At 41.2% G+C, this 11,546-nt stretch overlaps 1 protein-coding gene across 2 annotated transcripts; it reads right to left on the bottom strand.

Moving 5' to 3' along the window:
• Nucleotides 1-5,493: 5,493 nt before the first annotated feature.
• Nucleotides 5,494-9,738, bottom strand: LOC147449985 (cyclin-L1-1-like). Of its 2 annotated transcripts, XM_086522336.1 has the most exons (4): nucleotides 8,511-9,738; nucleotides 8,354-8,431; nucleotides 7,961-7,990; nucleotides 5,494-7,878 (listed from the first exon to the last, which is right to left on the bottom strand). In XM_086522336.1, the coding sequence occupies exons 1-4, from the start codon at nucleotides 9,595-9,597 to the stop codon at nucleotides 7,775-7,777; spliced, it is 1,299 nt and encodes a 432-aa protein (XP_086378462.1). In that variant the 5' UTR covers nucleotides 9,598-9,738; the 3' UTR covers nucleotides 5,494-7,774. The 2 variants fall into 2 exon arrangements, with proteins under 2 accessions (XP_086378462.1, XP_086378461.1); XM_086522335.1 differs by lacking the exons at nucleotides 5,494-7,878; nucleotides 7,961-7,990 and having other exon boundaries at nucleotides 8,015-9,353; nucleotides 9,418-9,559.
• Nucleotides 9,739-11,546: the final 1,808 nt, after the last annotated feature.

The following is an 11,546-nucleotide window of genomic DNA, read 5'->3' as shown; positions in this document are numbered from 1 at the left end:
ACCTTTAAACGGGGAAGTGTGTTGATTGTGGGGAACAAGGACTTATATGTGCATGGTGCCCCAAAAAGGCACAAGAATGAGAACGACTAACAAACTGAAATAGAATTGGGCAAGGAGATACTCGCTCCAGAACAGATATTGCATAGAAAATTGAAAAAGATATATTGTGCTGACAATATTTTGTTTTACGACGTTATAAATGAATAATTTTGAAATAGAAATTCCCAAAGATAACTCCGGTGGAATCGAGAATGAGATGATGACAAATTTGTATATGAATGCAATCGGGAGCAATGACAGCTCCAAAATGAACCCAATTATGATTCAATATAAGAATTATAAATTTTGAATGATGTTAATGAATGATATGACTAAATATTGTGGTAAGCGCATCAAGAGTTTCCAAGCGATGAGATGGCTACACAACGATAAGATGATTAGATTAAATGATTGAATCACTCTGTTCACTATAAATGATAGAAACACTCTTTTCAGTATTAACTCAATGTTTGAGAGCTGGGATTCCCAGAAATGAATCTGATTTTCAATATTCACTCATGTGATTGTAATTAAGTGCAAGATTGAAAGACGAAATGACTGCAACATTTTGGTCTTGAGAATCTATGGACATGATCGCAATAAGAATTAGTTAATCCGACATTAGTGAGGTCCGTTGTGGATTTTGTTGGGATCGGTGACAAGTGCAATTGAGCTCAAGGAGACGTGGAAAGATAGGCAGTCATAGCTTACACAGTGAGAGAGAGAGAAAGAGATGTACAATGCTAGAAAGTAAAGTGAAGTCAAATTGCAAAAGCAATATGATACATTAGCTTAGGATATATAATGTACATTAAAAACATTTATTTATAAGGCCCAAAGGCATCCAATTGAGAGCCCTTGACTTTCATAGAAGGCATGCAAATATCTCGTCACACAAGCACTTATCCTCACATAGAATTTTTCACAAGTAAGAGATAGTTCTCACACCAACTGTTTAGATCAAAGGCCACAAACCCGACAATCCCTCCCTTGGACTCTGGACTAAGATAATACATTGAAGGTTCTTATATTCATTAAGAATGACACAGTATCCACACAGGATGTCAATACATATCCACAAAGAATGACAGATCCACAAAGGATGACAAAAAAAGTCCTCCCCTTGAAGTAGAGAGACTACAATCTTCAAAGTATTTCATTGTAGTAGACAAAGTTATTCTCGCCTTTGTCTTTGTCTTTTACTTTGTCCTCCACCACATAAGCTGATTCTCTTACAGGTTTCTTGCCTTTGTAACTTCTGTTGTTTCTGTTGCCATTGTCGCTTTCTCCACTGCTATTGCCTCCGGTTCATTAGCATCAAGGAGGATGCCCCTTCTTACCACATTTGTTGCAAGATTTATTGGTGTATCGGTGTATCAATCCTTTGCTACATGTTCCATTCTCCCACAATCATAAGACTTCTTTACATTTGATGATGGAGATGTTGAATAGCCTTCTCTTGGTGATGATGCGACAAAAGCTCCTCTTGATGATGTCGATGGACCCTTTTGCTTCTTCTCTTCTACTTGAAGTGAATTCATGAAGTCTTTAATGCTAGAGCCGGTTCTTTTTCTTCAATGATGTAACTAAGAGATCATAAGAGGGTGGAAGTGCACTCAAAAGCACGACCACTTTGTCATCTTCTGGTACCTTATCACAAATTGTTGACGTGTCAAGTCACTGAAGAACAAAGCCAACCTTCAAATTCCGGCCAAGGAGCCTAAACCTGTAATAGTAGAAGAAGCAGAAGCAATTCCAACCAAAAAATCGAACCCCATCCGATGGGAGCCAAGTAACCTAAAGGCATTAAAGTAATACAAGACCACACACACACACACTTACCTGTGTAAAAAGATAGATGACGAGACAATTGTTATACAGATTTTTGAATTTTGCTCTGGCATGCTAATGTGGCATATCAATGTGTTTTCACAATATGTGTTGATAGTACCACGTGGCAATTTTCGCAAAACGCGTTGCTTACTTTTGGGCGCCAGCTTTTGAGCTAGTTGCTTTTGAGTTTCAAGCTTTTTATGTATACTGCTTTTCAAGGCCAAGGGCCTTTAAATATGAGCCAAGAGCTCGTTCTCTGGCATGCTTCCTAAAGAAGGTGCAGAGTGTGGAATACTGATGTTGTACCAACTTCAACCAATGTAAAGAAATACCGAATGGAAAGCAAAGTTTTGGAGCCATTACTCATGGGTGGAATTCCGTCACTTCGTGTCGTGTGTGCTCTCTCTCTCTCTCTCTCTCTTTCAGTTTAGTTGATATTGAAGTGCTAAAAGTCTATTCTATCTATTCTTTTCTATTGGCACATGGTGCCTATGTCATGCACGCTGGACATAAGTGAGTTGTGTGACAATGCTCTTAAGCCTATTAACTAGGCTAGCAAGATCCAGCTTGTACTTTTGAGACTAACATTACTTCTTTTAACCCTAGCTCCAAAATTGCTCTCTAGAACTCGCCAAGCTTCATGTGCATGCTTACATTCGTCTATGAAAATGAGAATAGATGCTCTAGTATACACTCCATCGGCTTCGGCTTATTGCTCTAATGTTGTGTTGATAACATACCACAAACATTTATTCATGTGAGATCTTCTTAACTTTGTATGCCATGTATAGAACCCTTCCCCATGAAATTTCTCTATTCCCTTCTCCCGATTGTGCTAATAGAGGGGTCTTAGCTAAGGAGACTCTCCTAGCAACCAATGTCTACCTCTTTACACAAGCACAACAAGAAAAACATCTCCATAAAAATAGATCATGTCATACATTGCAAATTGTGCTTTGTTTCAAAAAAAATTAAAGTTAATTACAAGAGAGTGTTCTCTTTTAAGTGAAGCTCCTCTTCACCAAGGTGAAGCTTCTCTATACAATAAAGAATCAAGGCTTCAAGATCTTTGGTGAAGCCCTTTTGGTTGTTAAAATTCTCTTTGAAAGGCGTTTGATTTTAACCTTTGATGTTTGAGGCTTTCGAGACTTTGAATTGCGAGCCTTTTGAAGCGGCAGGAGTAGCTTTTTCAATTTTGAATTCTTTTGAATGCACTTAGTAGAAGCTACCTCAGAAGCCTTTTGAAATAGCTCAATTAATTCAGCTTGGAGCTCGAAACAAGTGGGAGTTGCTTCGGGGCTCGTGGGAAAGCCTTCCAAGTTGGGTGGATATGAAACAACGAGTGATTGGCTTGGTAGCGGGTGATTACATTGATACTCAAATAAAGGTGTTTTCGATTTTTCAATATAAGTGCTTCTATTAGTATCAAGCAGTAAAATTCGAAAACAAAGCCCGAGAGAGAGTAGCAATTGTTGATTTGAATGTCAAATGCTCACCTCAAATCTTGGTTTCAGTGGCCACATTGGTTTCAATGACGTCCCAACACAAGAAATGCATCCGGGTATCATGGGATGGCAAGTTGATGCACTTACCAAATTAATTGCAAATGTGCTTAGTGCCAAAAATTGGCACCAGCGCGTTAACTGTAGCACGTGAAGGATTGCCAAGACCCCGTGCTGAATGAATTGCACGCAAGCTTCTGAGTGCCTTGTCGCATGCTCTTTATGGAGTCCTTGTGGATCCCCTTCTTCTCAAAGACAAAAGATCTCACCTTTTTCTTGGCCACTGGCGATCAAAACGACAAGCAACAAGATCATGTCAGTCAACGACTGCGCGTTTTACTGAATAGCTCCCACCACACCAAATAGAAGGCCAATGCATGTAAAGCGCGGAACTACATCGAAATATTTCAACTCTACTTTTAAAGAGTGACTAGTGAAGTATTTTGAGTAATTCTCTCATATATCGTGTTAGATTCCCAAACTTCGGGTGCCCAAGTCTGTAACAACACCCCTCTTTTATTTATTAGTCTCAACAAGATAATATCTCCCAAAAAATCCTCTGCATGTGGACTTGATATCCAAATGCTATGGAGAGTGAGGCTCCAAGGGCTATGAAGAGTACAAGGGATTGCCAGAAGCAACACCCTAACAACAATCAATTCAAACACACTTTTTCCCCCAAAAGCACCTACTCTCAAAAGCTAGCGCTGGAGACTCCCAAGAGTAACCAACGTACTTTGGAGACATTCATATTACCACGTAGCACTAACACAGCACACAGATATTGGTAAAGCCCTTAGGCCTACCAGGTAACATCCATAAATTTGCAACATCAACATAACACATTTTACGAAAATTCCTTTCAAGGTTCTATCTTTTGTATATTAAAGTTCTGAACCGTCGGGCCGATGCTTCATAAGTTCCCTTAGTTATCATTTATGATCTCTCTTGTCCACTCACCCATTTCTCTTCCAATTGATCAAGCCACAACAGCACTTTGACAAAATGGGTGAGAGTCCCTAATAACATACACGTGTACGCTAATAAAATGCATGTACACTAATAAAATGCAAAACTGAACATTTCTTGGGAAAAAAAATGGCTACTACCTTGAATCCCACAATTGTTCTCCAGATGTTGGGAGTATATAGCAATTTGGGGGGGGGGGGGGGGGGGCAATGACTCCAAATAGAAAAAGCTTCTCCCAAAGGACACAGCCTCCAAGGCCACATAGTATGTGACGTGAAGCTCCTACAAATCTCACAACCTAAAAGCTAAAATAGCAAAAATAGGCCTAAGCCAAGAAAGCTATCGGTGCAAACCCTAAAAACCTAAGATCCCTATCCTGCAGGTGTACGACTCGCCAACCACAACCAAGGGCAAAAGTGCACGTGTAGTGAGAAGACTGGAAGTAGAAGGAGAAACATCTCGAAGGTACTTTAACTACCCTCCCTCAACAATAGACATTCAAAAGCTACTCGAAAATTGCATGAAATATAAAAACTCTTGAAGAAATGAGCATCAAGCCAAAAAAGGTGACGACCCGCCAACCACAACCAAGGGCAAAAGTGCACGTGTAGTGAGAAGACTGGAAGTAGAAGGAGAAACATCTTGAAGGTACTTTAACTACCCTCCCTCAACAATAGACATTCAAAAGCTACTCGAAAATTGCATGAAATATAAAAACTCTTGAAGAAATGAGCATCAAGCCAAAAAAGGTGACGACCTACACAACCTACACAACGTCAATGTGATAATGGACAACATTAAGATTTAACACCAATCAAGACAGCACACAAGGAAGCTTAGGGAGTGGCTAGCTATAGATGAAATCATAGGAATTACATAGAAAGTGGCCTTAGACAAGCATCAAACCGCTCCTAAGACGAGTGTCGAATAGCTCACTGATTTGATATAGAGAAACATAGCGTACCAGCGCAAGAGGTGGTAGATAGCAGTATAATATGAGGACCCCCTTGAAGAGGAACACTTTGACCAAAAGGGGGAGAGCTACAAAGGTGAGGAGCTCACAACAACAATTCGTGTCAAGGAGTCCAGCTTGTCTAAAAACGAGAGTTAATGACATGATTATGTATAATCGAATCAACTACACATTGAAGGTCCTCAATTCAAAAAAGGCTTACATTAAATAATTCGTGCAACATCCTGAAGTTTTGTACACTAGTATCAAATTAATAAACCCAGAGCATTTTAACAATGAGGTGCCATGTTGGCAAAGGGGAGCACAGATACCTCCCATGAAGACTTATCCATACTAGTAATGTTTCTGGCTACAACTCAATCGAGAGGGAAGGTATGGCACGCCAAACAGCTCACTATCCATAACTGCACCAGAGCAAACAACAAGAAGAAAGCTGCCAAGCAAAATTCAATGAAAAAAGGCCTAAACGTTCAGCCACAATCAATAAAAATTACTGTCGACTCTACTTTGTCCTTGTAATTATCTTGTCTCAGATTTTTCTGTAGGATTCCAACGCAGCCAATCTTCCAATAGTTACTTCGGTATCCACCCACCCAGCACCTACTCATCTAGCTATGGTCCACCACCACCTACAGAACTGCGAAGATGCCACCCATTAAACAAGCTGATAATCCTTAATATCTCCACTGCACAACACATAACTGTGCTCACAGAGTCTATAAGACCAGAAGCAGAAATTAAGCGAGATCCAAAATTTGCTCATGGGGCAAGAAAAATGGGCAAAGAAGTCTGACTATTATTTTCACAAACTCGAAAACCATATTTTAGAGATTGGTCCGAGACCCCTGAATAACATGATACATAGGAAAGCTGTAAACCTACGGCAAATGTCAAGCAAATGTGCATTTCTTTCTACAACTAAAGATTTGATCTGATGTTTTTGATAGAGCTTGTAGTTCACATCAGTATACAACGTTTACATTTAACAATGCGAACTTCCTTATTAGCCTCTTCAGTATGGGCAAGCATACATTGATGAAGATATCCTAGCTCTTCACCCCACCCTACACTTCCTGTCAGATAAAACTCTCAAGTATAGGAAGAGTACATTTTCTAAAGAGCTCCCAGCTCTTCGAGTCACCCTACACTTTCTGCCTTCATGTAGCATCGAAAATAGTATTAACTTCCATTGTTTTATATAGGAAGGGCATCACACATCAATCTGGAGAAGTCTACATTTCATTTGAGTTTCACTTTTTGACACTCTGGGTAAGGAAAGAATAGATTCCTAGACAGTGTACACTTTCCAGTGCACAAAATGGGCTAAACCAAGGTGACTAGACTGATTCTTCAGTCCTAGACTAATACATCGACTGATTTCACAATCCTAGACCAAAAAATAGATCAGAAGATAAAATGCAACTTACTTGGTTTCCATAGGGCATCTTGTTACGGAGATATTCGGAAGCTATCTTTTAAATCAGGAGATTTTATAATCTCAAATTGGAGGGGGGTCACCACGCTGTCACAATTGATTGTAGTCACTAGAAAACATACAAATGAGAACCCCAATTGAGTACAACATGATTGACAGGAGCCAACACACTTGACTGTCACCATAAGCTCTCTTCAATTGCACATCCAGAGCCACAACCCAAACCAAGAAACTTCATCTGTGCTGCAATTGACTTCGACATTCCGAAGCAATGAATACATAGAAACAAAACCAAATACATAAATGCAACCGAAAGGCATGGGATGAGGGTAGCCTTAGAAGAACATAAAGCGCTACAAGCATCTGCAGACATGCGAGATGATGCTAGGGAAAACCAGACATTTGCAAAAACATACACAGTAATGGCAAAGCATAAAACTACATAAACTAAAGCCAGGTAAAGAAATGTTCATTTCTAGCTAGGACACACAGAAGGAATCTACATGGAACACACAAAAAAAGATATACCTTCTTAAGTTTAGAAAAGTCTGAACTCCCGAATTATAAGAGGGAATAAAACACTCACAAAACTACAAAAGCAAGGGACGCAAGAAAGCAAGAAAAAATAAAAGCAAGAAAAAAAGCAAGGGACGCAAGAAAGCAAGAAAAAAAGCAAGAAATCACTTTTTTTGCTACTAAACAAAAAAGAATCTACTCACGCAATGACAGAATAGGGTGTAACAGTTCTTATGTGAACAAGCAGGAGCAGCCACTAGATCACACTAGACGACATGGAATGTAAACGACCTGAAACAAACATAAATGCATGGCATAGACAATCAAAGGCTAGCGAGACGAAGACCATCTCTTTAAACTCGTAAAAAAATTACTTGGAATCCAGGAAATACTACCCTTGTGTAGGAAGCTGGGGATCACTAGCATCCATAATGATAACTCCAGCTGAAATGCACTTAGAATGCTTCTTATGCAAACATGATAGTTACTAAGTTCACAGTGAATAGCTCATGCCAAACCCTGCAGAAAAATTTCATAGCTTACCTGAGGATAGTGCCGTAACACAAAGCGACCACAGCCTTGCAGACACAATACCTTAAAGCCATTGAGCCCTGCAAAAATCAAAAGTACCTACAAGCAACATGCCCCACAAAACACACCCAGAATTTGCCTAGAATATGACACTCAAGATACCTGAGCAATGTGGGTCCTGCTTGAATGAAACTGCAGCGGCAAATAAAGAAAAGAAACAAGGTAAGAGTAGAATATTTCTCCCAGAAGAATGTTAAATTTTCAAATAATGTTACATATGGTATACACCATGCTCCCCCAGCACCTTTGAAAGGAGGCATTTACCCAACAAAAGCCTGTGGACCCCTTCAGGTGGTTTGCTTCCCAAGCCCTACATCAGCACTTCTTGATAGTCCGACTTCGATAATCAACAAGGGAGAAATCACATGACCCACGGAACTTTATCCATAAGTGGACAGCTTGAAGACATCACACCAGTTATACGAACTTCAACCCCTTACATGACCATAATTACCATAATTATGCCTTGTGCTCAAACCATGATTTTCATAGTACCTTGAACACCCACCGTAATCTTCCCGCCACCTGTGCTTGTGCTCAGGCTCCCTGTATGCATCTCTGTAAACACTCTCCCTGTGAACATGGTCCCTTCTTCGATTGTAAGATCTGTCATGGTTTGAAGATGACCTGCTACTTTTCCTATCCATCTCACCAGGAGACTCGCGTGATCTCTTTTTGCCTTCACTTGACCTCACTCGAGATAGATGTCTGCTGGCATCATCCCTCGCAACATCCTTTGAAGGGGGGAACCCTGAAGCATTCAGGACACAAGAATTGAGAACCTTTGAAGTAGATGATGGAGAGATTACATGGTTGCTATTGCTACAACAAATATCTGCAGAATTAGCACAATTAGAAGCCGAGTCAACCGAGGAAGGTTGAACTTGAGCTGGTTTGATGAGGGAATCCAAAGAGGAAGACACAGGTAAGGATGATATCGCTGCTACCGACTTCAATGATGGAGCTTTCACATCTATAAACTGAGCCTTAGGTTGCCTGTACAGATCAGCAAGGACAGCACATATGCTTCGAATTTGATCACTGGTAACATCAAAAAGAGCCCACCAAGGGGGGTTTTCAGGAAGAGCGACTGACAATAGGCGAGCAGCAGCATAGATAATACCGCAAGCAATCACATTACTTGGATAAGACACACACAGTGTAGTTCGCAGGCTGTCATTTACCAGATTCCATGATTCCTGAATGAGATCTTTTGACGCCTGAAGGCAGTTGAGGTAACCTAGCATAAGCTTGTGCGGATGCTCTACGTGACAGACAAAACCTAGCTCCACCAGGATGCGTGTCTCAAGCTTTAGAAGTTGCTCCTTGCGAATCTTGAAACCAGGGGCATGTGGAGGTAGAGGATGAGTTCCTTCTCTGCGAGCTCGGATGTGTTCAAACATGTGCACTACATCATTAAGCTGTGAGGGCTTGTGACCACGGTTTGAAGCACCCTCCACTTCTTCTAGCTTCATTGAAAGCCAGAAGCAGCTTGCTGCAGCGCTACGCGCATCAAAATCACGAAAGGACTGCTTGCAAAAGAAGCGGTGGAAGAGTACCTGAGCAGTGGCGGCCACGGCTTGAGGCAAGCGGAGGAGGATGCCCGCTTCTTGGATAATCTCACAGGCGTAGATCCGAAGGGACTTCTCTGTGTCTGCGGAAACGCCATGACGGAAGGAAGGGGAATCCACCAGCTCAGCAGGGCCGAGGAAGAAAGATCCGGGCCCAAAGTCGAGCATAGCTGCAAAGACCGTCTGTGTGTATCTACGCCGCCCCTCTCTCTCTCTCTCTCTCCCCTCTGGTTTACTTCTCTTCTGCGTTCCGAAAACGCTAGGTTTTGCAAAGCTCGCAAACTAGAAAGTTAACCTTTTGCATTGAGCTGCACGGCAGCGCGTGTTTTAATAAGAATCCAAAGTAAGGTCGGTCCGCCAACACGTTTCCGACCTCCCAAAGGGGCCTAAAGTTTAAACTAGTCTTGCTTGGTGATGAAGGTATTTTTATGGAAGGTAATTTGGGGTGCTCTACCGAGGGGGTGAAGATTCAGGAGAAATGGATTGGGTCAGATCGATGCTTGGGATGCATGTTGGCTAGTGAAGATCTGGCCCACCTCTTCATGGATTGCCCAACTATCAAAGGCCTCGCAGGGAAAATATGCAAGTGGGTCCAAAGAACATGGAGAATTGGTTTTTTCAAGACTGATCTATTCCTTGGAGGGAAGAATTCAGATAGTCCTGCCCTCCTCATCAGCACTCAAAACGTTAGGTACTTCTTCTTACATAATGTATGGCAGACAAGGAACCGCCGTGTGTTTGAAGGAGGTTTTGAGGTGGTAAGCTTCGCAGAAATTATACAGAAATTATACAAGATTGGGTCAGATCGATGCTTGGGATGCATGTTGGCTAGTGAAGATCTGGCCCACCTCTTCATGGATTGCCCAACTATCAAAGGCCTCGCAGGGAAAATATGCAAGTGGGTCCAAAGAACATGGAGAATTGGTTTTTTCAAGACTGATCTATTCCTTGGAGGGAAGAATTCAGATAGTCCTGCCCTCCTCATCAGCACTCAAAACGTTAGGTACTTCTTCTTACATAATGTATGGCAGACAAGGAACCGCCGTGTGTTTGAAGGAGGTTTTGAGGTGGCAGGCTTCGCAGAAATTATACAAGAAAGCAAAGTGCTAATATGAACGCTCGTGCGCAAGCAACACTCAGAGGATTGGTCTAGGACTACTTGTGCCTTGTTGTCAGCAGATGGCATGCCTAGGACGAGTGAAAATCTTGGCCATCGATAATTTAAAGATATCAGAGGAACATGATAAATGGACCTTGTGTATCAAGGATAAGGGGGCGGGTTGGTAGGAGTGGCTGCTCTGATAGCCAATGTAATTTTGGTCCCTGGATGATATCATGGCTCAACACGAGCATGACAAGACCTTGTAATTTTTTGGGTTGATCAATATAATTCACTCATAATTGTGAGTTTTGCAAAAAAAAAAACTAGTCTTGCTTGGTGGGCCTTGCTATATAACATCTATAGAATATAACAGGACTAATCAATTTTATTTAGCATCTAGCACTGAAGGGAATAAGAGCATAACTAATTTGACAAGGCTGGCATTGCACGTAAAAGGGATATACATTTGAAAAATCCTATAATATTTATTGCGAGTAGTCATGCACATGCAATTCATCTATAATACATGCATCCAAGGTGCAATCGATCTCATCTACAGCTTGTTTTCTTTCACAAATAATGGTCAAGAACTGGAGCAATTTAGGGTTCGTTGCATGTCTTATAGAGCATGACATCTTGTACAAAGTTATATGTAGCCAGTGGATCGAGCTTGTGATATGGCATTGTTGAGATAGGCATGTCCTTTTTTATCGATTATGGGAAACACCTCTACATGTGTGCACCTTTTTGCTATTGGCATTTGGCATATGTGTTGTATGGCTATGTGTAAGCTAAGTAGAAAGGGAGTGTCAGCCAGATATCTATCCCAGGCTTATAAATAAAGTCTTCCATGTACATATTTTAGACTAAGGTGTATGTACTTTAATGTAACTATATTTGAGTTTGAATCACGAGTACTCTCTCTCTCTCTCTCTCTCTCTCTCTCTCTCTCTCTCTCTCTCTCTCTCTCTCTCTCTCTCTCTCTCTCTCTCTCTCTCTCTCTCTCTCTCTCTCT

The sequence above is a fragment of the Adiantum capillus-veneris genome, chromosome 10 (genome assembly GCF_014529385.1).
Source record: "Adiantum capillus-veneris isolate H3 chromosome 10, ASM1452938v2, whole genome shotgun sequence".
NCBI classification, from domain to species: domain Eukaryota; kingdom Viridiplantae; phylum Streptophyta; class Polypodiopsida; order Polypodiales; family Pteridaceae; genus Adiantum; species Adiantum capillus-veneris.
Note: the sequence above shows the minus strand (reverse complement) of the source record. Positions and strands in the feature narration are given on the sequence as shown.

Coding starts and splice junctions, on each gene's coding strand:
- LOC147449985 (XM_086522336.1), bottom strand. CDS start 9,597: ATGCTCGACTTTGGGCCCGGATCTTTCTTCCTCGGCCCTGCTGAGCTG. Junction 7,991..8,353: donor GATTACGGTGGGTGTTCAAG/GTACTATGAAAA, acceptor TTGCCGCTGCAG/TTTCATTCAAGCAGGACCCA. Junction 7,879..7,960: donor GCAGGACCCACATTGCTCAG/GTATCTTGAGTG, acceptor TGATTTTTGCAG/GGCTCAATGGCTTTAAGGTA.